Here is an 18,982-nt window from a genome sequence, read left to right on the forward strand (position 1 = left end):
GTTTGCATATGCTCCCCGTGGGTCTCACCCCAACAACCCAAAGATGTGCAGGCTAGGTGAATTGGCCAGGCTACAATTTCCCCCTAATTGGAAAGAAAAAGAATTAGATACTCTAAAATAAAAAAAAGTACAACATTCCTCTTGGCAAACCAGTTGTGTGTTTATCAGGATTCACAACACTTAGGAGTAGGATTCCTGCTGCAGCCATTTTTCTTTGTAAAATTACTACTTCCTGGTGAGGGACAAATAACTAGTTCTAAAATTTATCAATATTCATATTTTCATGAAGAATTATTTGAAATTTTTGCTTTACAGAAAGTTTATTTCCCATAAATGTTGCTGACCGCCGTGCTTCAAAAAAGATCTGTCTTGCAATAATTCCATTACGGACCCTGAGGCAGATCTGGATCACTACCTTACTGTTTTTGCATTTAAAAAAAAATGATAATACAGTACCAATGATTTTTTTTTTCTTGTAAATAGTCTAGCTGGACTGCACTATTCTTAAACGTTTGATATGGAGGCATGATTTTAAAAGGGGTAAATGTTACATTACAACTTGAAAATGTTCCTCCATCAGCCTTAATTAAATTCTAAATTAATCCAAGAGTAGTCATTCTTTTGTATTCTGGTCGATTTCAATTTAATTTTCTGTTGTCTCTCCACACCGCCAAATCAAACAACTAACTTAAATATTGTTCTCCAGTTTTATTTGAAAAAGAAATTTCAGAGTTTCATTGCTTTTAGTCAAATAAGTTGAATCTAAATCAAAAACCCTGTTGTGTTCCTTTATATTGCAGCCATCCTCTGAAGAAAAGTACTTCATAGAAGTATTTTGTTGACTGGAAAGGCGAGGAAAAAAATAATTATTGGATGGGAAGGAAGAGAAATAAAATCAATTTATTCAGAATGGATGGACTTAAAGATTTAAGAAACAGTCCGTGCTGTTATTTTTCTATAGTGCTTCAAATTCTGAGATAAAAGACAAAGCAACATTTAGACTGGCGTAAAATGCTGGGAACAATCAAGTTTTTCAGTGAATTATTAAGCAGCTGCATCCATTTTGTTAGGCCTCTGAAATTAGAAACTGCTTACATAACACAATTCACTAATACACTTCAATCTGCTTCTACACTTCCAACGTTGTCTCCCACTAGCAAAAAGGGTCATCTTTGTTCAAGCAAACATTTCTAAAAGTCACAATCACAAACCTCTCACCAGTTTCCAAATTCCCAATGTATCAAAAAAAAGTGAGCTTTCATATTTTTAGGAGCCATGGCCAAATTTTTTTTTTTTAAAACGAAAGAGAAAGAGTGGAGCTTTAAATGAGAAATGGCTAGAGCAGTATTTCTGCATTTCAATGTTCCTCTACAACAGTGTCGGAGTCAGAAGCCTGGGAAGGTCATGCAGTCGCATTTCTCCAGCTGACATTCCTGTGCCACTCCTAAAGCACAACTGCAGTTTAACTGAGCTCACTTCATCCCGTCCTGCAGTACTTTCAAAACTCAAAAAATATTCCTTTCTCCCCTCCCCAAATCACTCTGGAGAGTAAGTAGGAGGTACGTTTTGTACTGCACTTGCCCCACCCAGTCACCAACCCAAAAGAACTATGAAGCTTCCCTTACCTTTCCTGCCTCTGGGAGAGCTCCTCTTGTTCAGATTATTACTTCTCTCTTCCTCTAGAGCAGCTGCAATGTCTGGGTTGTCTTCCCCATTGTACCACACCAACAGTTCTTCCCCTGGCTGGATGGGCTATAGACAGGATAAAGAAAATTGCACCAATCAGTGCCAGGCTTGTAAAAAAAAAGCAGTCGAGGATCCTCGAAGTCGGCTGTGGGGCCTGGAGAGCTTAAAGACTGCTCTACACCCGACTACAAAACTATTCCCTGACTGTGATATGATTACACTCCAACAGGAAGCACTCTTTGAACCAAAGCTATCTCAATACAACTGGGAAGTGGTTTCTTAACAAAAGCATTGCTTTAGGACAAGAGGGTGTAGATGGTATTGAAGGTTCAGTAAAACACTGCAACTCCTGGTGGTTGGAGGGCTACATTGCAGTCAGATTAAGACTCAGCTCATTGTGCTTTGACATGTCTCTCAAAATAAAGACAGCTTCAGACCTCCAAAATAGGCCTGCAATCTGTCTCACTCGGATTATAAATTACACTCCCATTATTTCCCTAATGTCAAAATTGTATGGCAGAACTAAAAACGTAGTTTTTAAAGAAATCAATGGCTAAAAATAAAACCTATAACGTTTTTGTGTTGACTGCTTGCACTGCAGAGGTTACTTCCACAAGGCGGTTTAATTTCTTACTTCCTCTGTTAGTAGGTTGCAGTTTCACCTTCCACCATGTCATCCAGGTAATGTGAATGCTAGGCTCAACAGTGAATCCCACTGGAGATAGATAGCCATCCTAAGAGTAAACCCATCTTCCATAATCTAGGGCTGCTGACTTCATAAACCAATGGATAGACTCGTGTTATGGACGATACATAGATATAATAGTGCGACTGTTCGCCGCACTGCGCTCTTTTTCACACCACCTGGTAAAAAGCATTGAAGGGTCCTACATCAGGACACAGGCACATCAAGCATCAACTACATATTATCAGGTAAATAATAAAAATAACAGATCAGATGTGTTTCATATGAATTTAGCACAGGCCATTTAAGTTAAGATGTTTCCCTCTTCCCTCATATGGCCGACCTTCTGGGCTCTCGACTTCTCTGAATCCATTTCTGGGAGAGGCTATTCACCTATATCCATTGCAAGTCCACTGACTTCCTCAACCTCCCAGAACTGCAGTACAGTTCCACCCCACCAGCCTTCAGATCTAATTCTTCATCTCTCACCACTTCCAAGTGATGCCACCCACCAAATATATCTTTCTCTCCCCACCCCTTTCAGCATTTTGAAGGTTTCTTCCCCTCTGCTGTACCCAGTTCACACCTCAGTCAGCTCCAACATCCCTCTCTCCTGTTCCTGCAGCATCTTCCCAAGTGTATGATGCTACACCTGCCCTTTCATCTCACTCCACAAGGCTCCCTATACTCCTTTCAAGTGAAATTGATTTACTTGCTTTCAATTTAATGCGCTGTATTGCCACTCACAATGTGGTCTTCTCAAAGAGGCCAAATGCAGGCAGGGTGGTCATTCAATTTGCAAGCAAGACCCTGTGCTTTTAGTCACCTGCCATTTTAACTCTCTGCTCCACTTCTACTCTAACCGTAGGCTCCCGCAATATCCCACTGGCTCAACGAAAGCTCGAGGAACTCATCTTTTGATTCTGCACTTTGCTGACTTCTGACTCAACACGGAGTTCAACAATTTCAGATTGCACCCTTTGCCCCTTTTTAAATTTTGGATTACAGCTGGTTTTAATCATTATTAATTTTACCATTAACATCTCTGAACACACATTTGTTTCTTTACTTGTCCCATCACTCTTTTGCCTTGCACCACTGTCTTCTTTGCCATTTAATCTCACCTGTCTTCCACCATAAACCCAGGTCCTTTTGTTCCTTTTTCACAAATTCTTTCATGGAACGTGGGCTTCGCGGACAAAGCCAACATTCAATGTGCATCATGATGTCTTTGAGCCGGTGGTTGAGCCTGTGGGGGTGAGCCTTTTCTCCTCCTTTCCCTGCTGCTGTACTGCTTTAATCATCTTACATTTTTCCAGTACTGATGAAAGATCACTGACCGGAAATGTTAATTCTGTTCGTCTCTCCACAGATGCTGTAAGATCCGCTGAATAACTCCAGCACTTTCTGTTTTAAAAAAAAAATTTAGAGTGCCCAATTCATTTTTTCCAATTAAGGGGCAATTTAGCGTGGCCAATCCACCTAGCCTGCACATCTTTTTTTGGGTTGTGGGGGCGAAACCCACGCAAACTCCACATGGACAGTGACCCAGAGCCAGGATTGAACCTGGGACCTCGGCGCCGTGAGGCAGCAGGGCTAATCCACTGCGCCACCGTGCTGCCCGCACTTTCTGTTTTTAGTTAGGGTTGTTCCATCCTTTTCACTTCACAATGTAAAACAACATTTTACCCTTTTGGCCCCAGCAGTAATTTTTTTAAAATAATGTGCCAATCATGATCATTTACTTTTCTATTTAACAAGGAAGACTATGATCAGTGACAGTCCAAAAAAACCCAAGGTGTGTGTTAACGTACAATGGAATTTAGAAGTTACGTACTTTATACAACCATTGGCACTTACTGTGAAGTTGAACATTTCAATACAATGGTGGTAATAGTTGAGCTGGATTTAGAACTAGCTGGCAAGACATGGGCAAAAAAGGTAGTTACAGATAGATTTGGACCTTTTTGGAGACCAGTCATCAGTGACCTGAAGGGTGGCATTAGGGAGACTAAACGTGCCTACTATAGTAATGACCAGGAAACAATACTCAAAATCAAGGATAAACTTCATAGTGGTTATGAAACTGGCAAGGATAGGAAACAATTACTTTTTATTGGAATTGTGTCAGACTGGGGAAGGTCAATTACGGACTCAACACTGAGATCACAACTGATTCTAATTTATATAGATCACCTGGATCCAGAAACTCAGTAATAAAATTTGTACTTAATATAAAACTGGGAGGTGCAATGATATTGAAAGTGATCCAGAAACCAGAATGAATTGGAAGAAATTTGTAAGTGACATACATTTTTTTGCAAAAACAGTGATCCAGACTCGAAACGTTAGCCATTCTCTCCCCACAGACGCTGTCTGACCTGCTGAGATTGTCCAGCATTTTCTATTTTTGTTTCCGATTCCAGCATCTGCTTTTACGTTTTATTGCACTTATGGTACATAGGGTATATGTACTACAACCCAGTGACATTGCTAATTTATAAAGGAGAGGAAGGGGGAAATTGGTAAAGTATGGAACACAGAGATTATTTTAAGTTGTAAAAATACTGAAAATTTGGCATTGGGGAAAATGGAGTTACAAAGCAAGGAAGATATAACCCCCAACACCTCACCGACCTCATAACCCCCAGAGAATGTCAATTTGACTCCAATGTGGAGCTGTCAAAGTGACACGATTACTCAGGGTCATTTGGTTTCTAGCGTGGTGGAATGGTGGCACAGTGGTTAACATTGCTGCCTCACAGTGGCAGGGATCTGGGTTCAATTCCGGCCTTGGGTGACTGTGTGGAATTTGCACTTTCTCCCAGTGTCTGTGTGAGTTTCCTCAAGGTGCTCCGGTTTCTTCCCACAGTCCAAAGATGTGTAGGACAGGTGATAAATTGCCCCTCAAGTATCCAGGGATGTGCAGGTTCGGTTATGTTATGGGGATTGGGGGGGGGGGGGGGCGGAAAGAGAGAGTGGAGATGGGTAGAATGCTCTTTCAAAGAGTTTGTGCAGACTCGATGGGCTGAATGGCCTCCTTTTGCACTGTAAGGATTCTATGATTCTACAGCCAGCTGAGCTGAGGGAGAGACAAGAGTTTTAGTAGCCTGGATGCTAAACATGCCGAATCAGTGCACAGCAGCGAATCAACAAGCTATTAGTCAAAACAGGAGTATATAGGTCAAAGTAGGGTGTGATAACACTTTTCTGCTCTGGTAAAGCTGCACTGAGTATTGGGGCCAGTTCTGATCATGAGCAATGATGGGCAAAGCCCCAAAGCTGATCACCTTTAATGTCGGGGCAGCACGGTGGTGCAGTGGTTAGCATTACTACCTATAGCGCTGAGGACCCGGGTTCAATCCTGGCCCTGGGTCATTGTCCGTGTGGAGTTTGCACATTCTCCCAGTGTCCGCGTGGGTCTCACCCCCACAACCCAAAGATGTGCAGGTTACGTGGATTGGCCACGCTAAATGGCCCCTTAATTGGAAAAAAATAATTGGTTACTCTAAATTTTTATTAAATCATCTTTAGTGTCAGGGGTCTGAGTTTTGTGAAAGGCTGAAGAAACCTGGGTTTTTCTAACTGGAAATGAGGATTCCAAGAGATGTTCTTGGAGGCATACAAGATAGTCACAGGACTCAAAAAATTAATGAAATTATGCAATGAGGATTGAAGGGGCACAGGTTCAAACTAATAAAAGGTAAACTCTTCTTTACATTAAAAAAATTATTTACTCCCCGTGTCTGCATGGGTTTCACCCCCACTACTCAAGGATGTGCAGGTAGGTGGGTTGGCCATGCTAAATTGCCCCTTAATTGGAAAAAAATAATTGGGTACTTTAAATTTTAAAAAAATAATTTACAGGATGTGGAGTACCTGGAATAGGCCATAATTTATTGCCCATCCCCAATTGTCCTCGCGACAGTGATCTGCCTTTTTTGTTTTTTAAATTTAGAGTACCCAATTCATTTTTTCCAATTAAGGGGCAATTTAGCATGGCCAATCCACATAGATTGCACATTTTTAGGTTGTGGGGGCTAAACCCACGCAAACACGGGGAAAACGTGCAAACTCCACACGGACAGTGACCCAGAGCCGGGATCGAACCTGGGACCTCGGCGCCGTGAGGCAGCAGGGCTCACCCACTGCGCCACCGTGCTGCCCTGTGATCTGCCTTCTTGAACAGCTGCAGTCCACTTTGTGTAAGTACACCCAAAGTGTTGTTAGGGAGGGAGTTCCAGGATTTAACCCAATGAAAGTGAAGGAACGGCAATGTAGTTCCAAGCCAAGGTGTGAGACTTGGAGGGAAACTTCCAGGTGGTGGTGCTCCCATGTGTCTGCTGCCGTTGTCCTTCTAGATGGTAGCGGTTGTGGGTTTGGAAGGTGCTGCCTAAGGAGTCTTGATGAGTTCCCTCAAGGCAACTTATAAATGGTACACACAGCTGCCACTGTGTATCGGTGGTGGAGGGGTGAATGTTTGTGCAAGGGGTGAAGCCGCTTTGTCTTGGATAATGTCAAACTTCTCAAATGTTGGAGATGCACTCATCCAGGCAAATGGAGAGTATTCCATCACATTTCTAACTTGTGCCTCACCTTGTAGATGGTGGACGAGCTTTGAGGAGCCAGGAAGGGAATTGCTCACCGTGCCACAATATTTCCATGGCCAATCCAGTTCAATTTCTAGTCAATGGTAACTGTGATAGTGGGGGATTCAGCAATGATAGTCTTTGAATGTCAAGGAGCAATGGTTAGATTCTCTCTTGTTGGAGAGGGTCATTGCCTGGTACTTGTGTGGAAGAATGTTACTTACCACATGTCAGTCCAAGTATGGATATTGTCCAAATGCATGACTTGGACATAGACTGCTTCAGTACCGGAGTCATCACCAATGGTGCTAAACACTGTGCAATTATTAGCAAACATTCCCACTTCAGCTTCTTCCATCAATTTTTTATTTTATAAATTTAGAGTACCCAATTCATTTTTTCCAATTAAGGGGCAATTTAGTGTGGCCAATCCATTTACACTGCATATCTTTAGGATGTGGAGGTGAAACCCACGCAAACACAGGGAATGTGCAAACTCCACACGGACAGTGACAAGGGCCAGGATCGAACCTGGGACCGTGGCACCATGAGGCAGCAGTGCTAACCACTGTGCTGCCCAGCTTCTTCATCAATGACCTTCATTAAGGCCAGAAGATGGTTGGGCTTAGGACATTACCCACAGGTAGGTGATGTGCTGGAACAGAGATGATTGACCTCCAACCACCATAGCCATCTTCCTTTGTGCCAGGTATGTTTTTTTTATTTTATTCGTTCATGGGATGTGGGTGTCGCTGGCTGGGCCAGCATTTATTGCCCATCCCTGGGGTTATTTAAGTCAACCACATTTCGGTGGGTCTGGAGTCACATGTAGGCCAGACCAAGTGGCAGATTTCATCCCTAAAGGACATTAGTGAACCAAATGGGGTTTTATGACAATTGACAATGGTTTCATGGTCATCATTAGACTTTTAATTCCAGATTTTTATTGAATTCAAATTTCACCATCTGCATTGGCAGGATTCAAACCAGGGTCCTCGGAGCATGACTCTGGGTATCTGGATTTCTAGTCCAACGACAATACTACTACGCCACTGCCTCTCTAACCAGTAGAGGGGTTTCCCAGAATCCCATCGACTCCAGCTTGATCCTTGATGCCACACTCAGTCAAATGCTGCCTTGACATCAAGGGCATTCATTCTCACCTCTGGAATCCAGAGTGTTATGAAATGGTCAGCACTTAGAATGGACTTCCAAATAAATTGGTGGAGGTCTTTCTAGATGGATGCATCAAGAAAGTTAGTTGAGTGATCTTTCTCAACCATAGTTATCTCTCAATCGTGTGAAGTTGCCATAAGTATCTGTTCTACAAACCTTTCCAAGCCTGGGCAAGTTTGCTGATGTCAGCTAGATCTTAATTCAGATAAAGACACCAGACTGGACTTTGATGGCTTCTTTGCAAAAATAGGCAGATGACATTTCTATCTAACGTCACAAATGAATAATGATCATTCCAGTGTGTTCATGGCCAGCCACTGGAGCCTTTTTTGCTTAAAATTCCATTTATGAGTTACAGTGCTAATTCAATTTCTGGATTCTATAGATCCAGTAAAGATTAATTTATCAGAAGAGATCTCAAGCTGATCTTGTATCTCGCGCGAGGCTAATGACAGCAAGATCAGTTCTGGCACATGTTCTATGTTCTATAACCTAATTCAGAATAGGGCAGTGATCAAGACTTAGGAAATTCTTAGTATGTATGCTTCAGTGCTACATCCCGCGATGCATTTCTCAATCAGCTACTACAGGATTCTACAGTGCGTCAGTGAAACACTTACCAGTCCCCCCAGTTAAAATGCTATTTGGCAAAACATTACCTCATATTAAATAGATCAATCCTGATTAATCAAGAGCAACAGATTATAGACAATCAAACTGTTTTCTAATTAAGATATCTACTACCAATAACTACAGACTTTATCAACTACAAATTTCTGAGAGAACATCAGCAAGTGTCCCTATCATGCAATACCATGAACACAGAATTATTTATTCATTTTTGTTGTTTATGGTACTTTGCATTAATTTGTCTACACAACAATACTCACAACATTCAACCCATTTAAAAATTAACAGAGCAATTATGATTAAAAACAGAAAATGCTGGAAATACTGCACAGATCTGGTAGTGTCCATGGAGAAACAAAGTTTAGAGTTTCAGTTTGATTACTTTTCATCACATATGGAAAAAGGTTTCTCTGAAAGCTTAACATCAACTCTGTTTCACTCTCTACAAATGCTGCCAGGCCTGCTGAGTATTTCTAGCATTTGTTATTTCAGATTTTCAGCATGCATAGCATTTTGCTTTGTACAATTAAAAATTCTATCTTTCAGGCTTCAGGTGGCGGCCATGGTGTGAGTGGTTGCACACAGGACAGTTCCTGCTTGAAGGCACAGGAAAGAGCTCTTTTTACCCGATATTGGATGGAATTTCGTTGAAAAGGGGTAGTTGAAGGTTGGAGTAGTTTCTCCTAGGAGTGGCATGTCTACTGGTAATCAAACCCGGCAGAAGACGGTGAGAGACTTTCGCCAAAGAGTTGGAGGAAACCTGTGGGGCAGTAACTGGTGCAAGGATGGCGGTGGGGGAAGGGCTGGGGTAAGGTGGATAGAACCAGAAGGAGCAGTTGATGGCTTTTATTAAGGAAGAATTCCGCCAGCAGAGGAAGGAAATGCAGGAGGATCGCTCGAAGGCCATCAAAGGAGCTGTGGAGAAAGAGAGGATTTTGCATTGGCCCGTGGAGAATCGCACCTACAAATGGGAGGGGAATAAGGTCGAAATATATCAGGACATTGGAGCAGAGTTGCAAAACGTCGGGCAGGGTTCAACAAGGCCAAGGCGGTGCTGTCCCGGCGGTGGATCAGGTTTGGGGTGCCCTACATGGTGAGATTTGGGTGGCATTTGAAGGCTAGGAGTATTACTTCGAAACCCCAAAAGCGGTCAAGGAGCATAAACTGGGGAGAACTGAGTGCACAATGTTTGGGAACCGGGGTGCTGGCATTTCATCCCCCCTCCTGTTTTATGGAGCTGTTTGTGTTTAGCATTTGTTTGTTTGCCTCCGGGGGAAGTGGTGTGGAGTTCAGGAGGAGTCTTTGTTTGGGTGGGGGAGGGCAAAGTCAGCAGGGAGCCTTCTTCCTTGAGCTGAGGAATGGAGGGAGTGGAGACCTTTGGGAGGCGCCGGGGCAGGGGTTGCCACGCTAGCAAGTAATACTGGTGAACAAAAGTGAGGTGCGGGAGAGGGCAGAGAGGAGTGGCTGGGGGGCGATTGTTGCGACATGGCAGGGGGTGAGAGATGACATGGTTAAGGACGGAGAAGGGGGCCATCTGGGATGGGCTAGGTACAGGGTGGAATTAAGGGGGCTGGAGTTAAGTGGGGTAGATGGCAAAATGTGAAGGGGATTGGAGGCGTAAGCCTCCGGTAAGGTTGGCAACGTGGAATGTCTGGGGACTTAATGGGCTGGTTAAAAGATCGCGGGTGTTCGCGCACTTCAGGAGCTTGAAAGCGGGGTGGTCTTGCTGCAGGAGACACACCTCTGAGTGAAGGACCAGGTTAGGTTAAGGAAGGGGTGGGTCAGGCAGGTTTCTCACTCGGGGTTTGATTGAAAATTGAGGGGAGTGGCAATTTTAATGAGCAAGAAAATGGGATTTGTTAGTGCGAAGGAAGTGAGGGGTCCGGGTGGGAGATATGCATGAGTGGGGTATTGGAAAGGACGCCGCGGGTGCTGCTAAATGTGTTTGCACCAAATTGGAATGGTGTGGGTTTTATGAGGGGGTTGCTGGCAGCGTTCCGGATTTAGCCACACACCAGTTGATCATGGGAGATGTTAATTGTGTTCTAGAATCGAGGGTAGATAGGTCGAGCCCCAGGTCGTTGGGTAGGTACGAATGGCAAGGGATCAGGGTGGATTTATGGAGAGGATCGGTATGGTGGATCCATGACGCTTTCAGAACATAGGGGGAAGGGAGTAATACTTTTTTCCCACATGTTTATAAACTGCAGTCAAGCAATGATTATTTTGTGGTGAGCCAGGAGATTTTGGTTGGGGTGGAGGGGGCAGGGTATGCGGGATAGTTATTTCGGACCTTGCACCCCACTGGCTGGAGATTCGGTTTAGATCGGGACGAGAGCAGAGTGGGGGATGGAGGATGGATTCGGGGTTGTTGGCGGATGGAGGTTTTTGTGATAAGGTGCAGGCGGCGATTAAGGAGTATGTGGAGTTGAATCAGAATGGGGAGGTGTTGGCAGCCATTTTTTGGGAAGCGCTGAAGGCAGTGGGCCAGGGGGAATTATTTTGTTTAAGGGTCACACGGATAGGGAAAGGAGAGAAGAATATGACTGCCTCGTGAGTGAGATAATGGAGATGGACAGGGAATATTCGAGGTTGCCCACCACGGAGGGATTGGCGAGGAGGAAAAAGCTGCAGGAGCAATTTGACAGGCTGACAATATTCAAGATTCTGGCTGCTATAGAGTAAAGCAGACAAGAGTTCTGCTTCTCCACAAAACACCTTTATTTCTTTGGTCCAACTTCACACACAAAATTGCCACCGTAACTTCTTTATACATCAGTGACTTCTATTGGATACTTATCAAATTAGTATTTAATTGGAAGGACTGTTTACCCATTCCTAACAGACAATGCCGAGGGCAGTCGGGCAATTATGTAGGGCAAGAGGGGTGTAATACAAGTATGGGGAGAAGGCGAGCCGCATGCTGGCGCACCAGCATATATTGAAATATTGAGGATACGCACTGGGGCTGGGGATGTAGTGTCGGAGCTGGGGAAGATAAATGAGGCGTTCAGTGAGTATTAACAGGGACAATGGGAGGCATACTTGGGGGAGAGGAGGGGGACATGGGGTGGTTTCTGGATGAGCTGGAGTTTCCCCAGGTGGAGGAAGCAAAGAGGCAGGCGTTGGAGGAGCCCCTGGGACTGAGGGAGGTGCTGGATAGTATCAGGGGTACGAAGTCGGGGAAGGCTCCAGGGATGGATGGGTACTGGGCGGAATTCTAGAAGGAGTTTGCGACGGATCTAGCACCGCATCTGTTGGGGGCGTTTAATGAAGCTGGAGTTGGAGAAGGGGGAGCTGCCGTAGATGATGAAGCAGGCAGTAATTACGATAATCTTGAATAAGGGGAAGGACCCGGTGAAATGTGGGTCGTGTAGGCCCATATCACTTTTGAACACGGATGTGAAAGTATTGGCTATGTTGTTGGCAGGGAGGATGAAAAATTGTTTCCCAGGGTTGGTTGCAGAAGGTCAAACAGGTTTCATGAAGGACAGGCAGCTCGCGAGTAATATAAGAAGGTTGTTGAATGTAGTGATGAACCGTCGGGGGCTCTGGTACGGGAGGTGGTGGTGTCCATGGACACGGAGAAGGCATTTGATCAGGTGGAGTGGCGGTACTTGTTCCAGGTTCTGGGAAGGTTTGGGTTTAGGCTGAGATTTGTGGCATGGGTGTGGTTGTTAGATGTTATATGTGGCACCAAGGGCGAGTGTGAGGATGAATAATACGAGCTTGCAAAACTTTGATTTACGCAGGGGTACGAGACAGGGGTGCGCTGGCCAGAGCCGTTGGCTCTTAGGGGTCGGCGGAGTGGCGGGGGATTATGAGCGGACAGAGTATGCATTGGGTGTCGCTCTATGCTGATGACCTATTGCTGTATGTTTCGGACCCGCTGGAGAGTACGGGAAGGATCATGGCTTGCTGGGGAGGTTTGGAGGGCTCTCGGGATATAAACTGAATGGAGGGAAAAGCAAGGTTTTCCCGGTGAATGAGCTAGGACAGCGGGCTAATTTATGGGGGATGCCATTTAAGGTGGCAAGGAATAGGTTCAGGTATTTAGGGATTCAGGTAATGAGGGAATGGACGGGCCTCCATAAATGGAACTTAACGAAGTTGGTGGAGGAGGCCAGGGGGGATCTTAGGAGGTGGGATACACTGCAGTTGACTTTGGCGAGGAGGGTCTAAGTGGTAAAAATGAATATTCTGCCGAGGTTCTTGTATGTTATTCAGGGTTATTCAGGATTTTTATATCAAAGGCCTTTTTCAGAAATTGGACACAATTATTTCAGACATTGTATGGGCGGGGAAGGTACCGAGGGTCGGGTGGACCCTGCTACAGAGGCAGAGGGGGAGGGGGTTAGCTTCATTATTACTGGGCAGCGAATAAGTGCGGCGATGGTGGGAAGGAGAAGGGGTAGAGTGGGTTAGGATGGAGGATGAATCTTGTAGGGGGGCCAGCTTAAGGGCCATGGTGATGGCATGTTGCCAATGGTGCCGAGTAGGTATTCAGGGAGCCCGGTGGTGCAGTTCACGATGAAGATTTGGAATCAGTTGATGAGGCATTTTACGGTGGAGGGGCTGTCGGTGTTAAAACTGCTGTGTGAGAATCATGGGTTTGAGCCGGAGGGGTGAGTAGTGTATTCAGGAGGTGGAGGGAAGTGGAATTGGTCAAGGTGAGGGATCTGTATTTGGAGGAACGGTTCGCCAGTTTGGAGGAGCTAAGGGAGAGGGTAGAGCTGGCGTCATCCTAGCGCATGCGCAGAGGGCTTTGTCTCCGCACCGGCTATGGTGGACCGCTACAGCCACCGGTGTGGAAGAATAAAGTGCCCCCACGGCACAGGCCCACCCGCGGATCGGTGGGCCCCGATCGCAGGCCAGGCCACCGTGGGGGCAACTCCCGGGGACAGATCTCCCCGAGGCCCCCCGATTACCCCGGAGGCCGCCTGCGCCGCCAGGTCCCGTCGGTAAGGACCTACTCTAATTTACGCCGGCGGGACAGGCCAAAAAAAAAAACAGGCGGCCACTCGGTCCATTGCGGGCCGGAGAAACGCCGCGGGGGGGGGGCGCTGCCAGCGGCCGCCGACCGGCACGGCGCGATTCCCACCCCCGCCAAATCTCCGCGCCAGAGAATTCGGTAGCCGGCGGGGCGGTAGCGATTCTCCGACCCGGCGGGGGGTTGAAGAATCCCTCCCCTCGTATCTGTAAGTTAGGGACTTTGCGCGAAAGGTCAGGAAGGGGTTCCCTAAGTTACCGGGATACACCTTGCTGGAGCGACTGCTGCTTACAGATGTGGAAGGGGAGGGAAGAATTGGGGAAGTGGCTGGGGGAGCAGGAAGGCAAATGGGTGGTGAAGATCAAGGAGAAATGGGAAGCGGAGTTGGGAGGGGAGATCAATTGGGGAGTACGGAGTGAGGCACTGCGTAGGGTAAACGGGACTTCCTCTTGCGCAAGGAAAAAGGGGGAAAAGTTGTACAAGCTGTATAGTTGATTGTTGGAAAGCATGTTTCCTGGGGTGTTTATTTATTTATTTTTTTAAATTTAGAGTGTCCAATTTATTTTTTCTAATTAAGGGGCAATTTAGCCTGGCCAATCCACCTACCCTGCACATCTTTGGGTTGTGGGGGCAAAACCCACGCAAACATGGGGAGAATGTGCAAGCTCCACACGGACAGTGACCCAGAGCCGGGATCGAACCTGGGACCTCGGCGCCGTGAAGCAGCAATGCTATCCACTGTGCCACCGTGCTGCCCCCTGGGGTGTTTATTGGCTGCAACTTGTTTTGATATATGTTTGTAATAAAATACATTAAAAAAAAAATTCTATCTTTCCAAAATTGGGTTGGTCCAGAGTCAGCATTCTGAATTGTAATAAACATAACTATACTGATACAATTGAGGCACAAAACTGGAACCTCAAGTAATAAAATTTGAATGAGAGCACTAGAGTAAAAGCAAGCAAGAGCCTGTAGAAGAGCCAGAGCGTGCGAATCAGGGATAGTCAGACTGTGTGAAAAGATTGATAGTATAGATAACAAACAGAAAAGGGGTAGACAAACATACATAGAACATACAGTGCAGGAGGAGGCCATTCGGCCCATCGAGTCTGCATCGACCCACTTTAGCGCTCACTTCCACCCTATCTCCGTAACCCAATCACCCCTCCTAACCTTTTTGGACACTAAGGGCAATTTAGCATGGCCAATCCACCCAACCTACACGTCCCTGGACCGCGGGAGGAAACCGGAGCACCCGGAGGAAACCCACGCAAACACAGGGAGAACGCGCAGACTCCTCACAGACAGCGACCCAGTGGGGAATCGAACCTGGGACCCTGGCGCTGCAAAGCCACAGTGCTATCCACTTGTGCTACCATGCCGCCCCTACCGCAGCTTGGAACTGGTGTGTGCAGTTCTCAGGTCACTTTAGCCAAAGTAAATGACAGTTAGATAGACCTGCACTGTAAGCACAATAAAAAAACTAACTTTGTCATTAACTATGTGAGATTTTGGGTGAGGCGTAATCTTAGTTTGAATTTTGAGAGAACAGAAGCTGAAAGATTGCATAATTTGAAACGAATGGACAAATCTATAGTGTTCCTCACAGAGTCTTGTGAAAAAGAAAGTAATCAGCTGAATTAGTTCGGAAATATTGAAAGGTAACCAAATAAGGGACTGAGGCCTCCACAAGCCAAGAGTGAGCAAATTAAAGTTTTACCTCTGAGAATAGGAGTGGAAGAGAATTCTCCAGAGGACTACAGCATACTTATTGGTGGTCCTGACACAAGTAAGTAACCAATAACTTATAAGAGAATTCTTGGGGGAAGTAAAAAGTAAACCTGAGTGGAGAACATATACAGTTAAAAAAACATGTTATTATGCTAATACTACTTGTTTTATTTTAGTCTTTCATATACACTAAAGTTTAAGTTTTTGTTTAAAATAATCAAATCTTGGGGGGGGGGGGGGGGGTAGATCTATTGGTTCTAACAGAATGTTCGGATTTCTCTTTAAATATTAAACATTTAAATATTAAACATTTAAATATTAGATGACTAAGAATCAGGAAAGGAAGGACTTCTGCAGCAAAATGTGACATTTTTTCCCCAGCTGAGAGTAACACCACAGGAGATCAATTACTCAAATATGAAAGATCCATCATTGTTTGGGTTTGCACTAAATATTGTTTCATTTTTAAAAAATCATTTACTTCAGCTGGAAAATTGTTAGAAAGGTGCCAACATAGATAGATTGGTAGAGAATTCATAGAAACCAGCTTTGGAGAGAAAGCTTATTGAAAATCAGTTTTAGAAGGAGCCAAAATGGGAAGAGTAGAAGTAATTGGCACTGCCCTCACAGAAATATTGTACATCTGTAAAGTAATGCTGCAACCACAAAAGTAATTTGCAACAGGGAAGGCAGATTTACTACTAGAGCTTTTTCTGAAATACATAACAGGCTCATTACGCACTTTAAACAGAAAACAGACAGTTCTATTATTCGTGTGAAACCCTTGAAACTACTTGCTCAGATTAGCATTTGGAACATATCAGATTGTTCCAGTATTACCATTAATCTATTTTATTCTTTCAGATGCTAAATGACCTGCTGTGTAGTTCCATCATGTTTCTATTGTCTAGTATTCTATCTTTCATTTTTTGGTAGGCAGTTAATTCCTCTCAAACAACTGCCTGAAGTTGGCACTGAATGATATTCATCAAATGGTGTTTTGCACAGGGTAGTTTGGCTGTGCAAAACTGTAATAACCACAAATGATCTCCAGGACATATTTTATTCAATCCTGTGTATTCAGATAAGGATTATACCAGTGGGAGAGTTAAGGCTATAATTTTGTGAACTGAACATTACATAGATTAAACACATCAGCAGGTAATAGTTTGTGAAGAATATCCTATGGGATACAATCATTTGAACCAAAGAGCACCACTAGTGGGAATATTATTGCACAGCATTTGCTGACGTGTATTCCATTTGGACCATCCAGTTTCTGTAGTTAATGTTGGGGTGCTGTAGATTGGCCTTCAGATTGTATGAAATAATGATCGAAACAGTAAGCCATATAATGTGAAATTATTCAAAGAATGAAGTTGCAATTGGCCTGAGTAACCCATGTCATAATCGTGCCCCCATGTCATCTTACTTCAGATTAGCTACCTCAGGAATATTGTAATCTGTAAAGTAACACTGCAAGCACAAAAGCATTTGTGCATGTACAAAAACAGTGAAGGCAGTGTTACTACTGGAGATTTTTATGAAATACATAGCTGGCTCGTTAAGCACTTTAAATGGAATAAAGACAAATTCAGTTGAAACTACTTGCACATATTAGCATTTGTTTGGAATAACCATTAACCGATCTTATTCTTCCTGATGCTAAATGACCTGCTGTATAGTTCCAATATCTAGCGTTTTACCTTTCGTTTTTTGATAGGCAGAAATTTCCTCCCAATTAACGTTTTGAAGTTGATAGTTCTAATTCCTATCTTACTTTACCTGGTGCCTTTATCTACTTGGCCTTTTGGGAGCTTATGTCCATTTAGAAACAAGAAAAATCTGTCCGTGTGGAGTTTGCACATTCTCCGTGTCTGCGTGGGGCTCACCCCTATAACCCAATGTTCTTCATTATACAGACACCAAACTGTATTTGCAACATGATACATCTCCTGAATTGGAGTCTCAGAGACTACCCAACTTCTTGGTGTAAACAGTTCAGAGTACAAGAAGATAAAGACCAGGAAATGGTTTTCGGTCATCAACCATACACACAAATTGACAACACCAAATCTATTTTACCTGGGTGTAAACATATGAACAATAATTGCATTCATTAAATAAAAACTTCAGAAAGCAAATAGTTTGAAAAACTTTATTGAGAAGTCACTGACATTCACTTTTGCATCTGATTGGGTACTGCTTTTGGGTCTTGCTGTATTTCTAAAGGGTTCACTATAAACTGTACATGAGCTTCAAGGTTAAAACAGCAGTCATTGCTTTCAGCCTTTTTGGGAAGGCACCTCAGACTGACGACCCTGCACATTTGGCCTGGAGTCCCAGGAATTAAGATTAAACACCTCAACATTGCTACAAGCAACCCAGAGGTGGGGGTATATTAGAAAAGTTGTATTTTTAAAAATTCTTTGACTGCATGTTTATAAAGTTTCAAAAAAATTGCAGAATGGAAATAAAAACTGTTTGGTTGAGTGGGACGTTTGAAATTAGGCCATGTGATGAAACTTCCAGGAATATGTCCAGAGTTGGTAACTCAAAAGGCTCCAGAAAAACAAAATTAATTCAGATTAAATTGTATTTAATGATCCTTAAATTTCTTTCCAGTTGCATTTTAAAAGCTCAGATGACAGACTGAAAAAAAATGGAGGGAAAAAATTCTAACAGGTTTTTTGCCGCACTATCAAAGAACTGTAAATGATTTGAACTTAACTTTTAGGTGGGGAATGGGAAAAGGAAAGAGGAATATGACACAGGTGGGCGTCATGGAATATATTGGAAGGCAAAGAAGAGCTGAAATGGGATAAAAGCAGCCTCAATGTTTTTTGTTTCAGAGTTTGAGCAAGGGAACCTTACCAGGGAATTTTAAAATCTTTGACAAGTAAATTAAGGGGCAATTTAGCATGGTCAATCCACCTACCCTGCACATCTATGTGTTGTGGGGGTGAGACCCATGCAGACATGGGGAGAATGTGCAAATTCCACATGGACAGTAACCCGGGGCTGGGATCGAACCAGGTCCTCAGTGCCGTGAGGCAGCAGTGATAACCACTGTGCCGCCGTGCTGGCCGTCTTACCAGGAAACTTATTTTGCTTTTATGCGTGTATGTGTGGAGTGGGCAAGGCCAGGGCGCAACTTTATGAGAACTTGTACTAATCTTCACATCACAGGGATACGACTACCTTGAAGACTCTGTAGTAGATAGCCCTGTTGATCTCCAGAGGGAAGAGGTTTTGCTCATCGGAGGAGCGAGCCCAGTTCACGTACCGCAACCAGTTGCCTTTGTTTGGATCTGTGGCATCAATACACATCCACCCGAATTGGGGGAAGTAAACCTGAAAGGAGAGAGTTGACCTTAGTTAGTGGTAAGTACTGAGCCAGTCCTCATCACCAATGTTTAGTAATCATCAACAAAACATTTGTTTTGCGTTTTTTGGGGAATGAGGTAGGAAGTGTTGGAAAGGAAAATGGAAAGC

General features: G+C 44.1%; 1 protein-coding gene across 10 annotated transcripts in view; it reads right to left on the reverse strand.

Moving 5' to 3' along the window:
* The window catches only part of prdm2a (PR domain containing 2, with ZNF domain a), a 277,892-nt gene that overhangs the window by 72,029 nt on the left and 186,881 nt on the right, over window positions 1–18,982 (reverse strand). For 8 of the 10 annotated variants that reach the window (XM_072478398.1, XM_072478403.1, XM_072478396.1 and 5 more), the window contains 2 exons: window positions 18,689–18,841; window positions 1,626–1,752 (listed from right to left, as the gene is read on the reverse strand). The exons of 1 other annotated variant lie outside the window; for it this stretch is intronic. In XM_072478398.1, coding sequence (XP_072334499.1) covers window positions 1,626–1,752; window positions 18,689–18,841 — 280 coding nt within the window. The remainder of the gene's footprint in view (window positions 1–1,625; window positions 1,753–18,688; window positions 18,842–18,982) is intronic. One more of the 10 variants, XM_072478404.1, reaches the window with a different exon arrangement.

The sequence above is a fragment of the Scyliorhinus torazame genome, chromosome 16 (assembly GCF_047496885.1).
Source record: "Scyliorhinus torazame isolate Kashiwa2021f chromosome 16, sScyTor2.1, whole genome shotgun sequence".
Classification (NCBI taxonomy): Eukaryota; Metazoa; Chordata; class Chondrichthyes; order Carcharhiniformes; family Scyliorhinidae; genus Scyliorhinus; species Scyliorhinus torazame.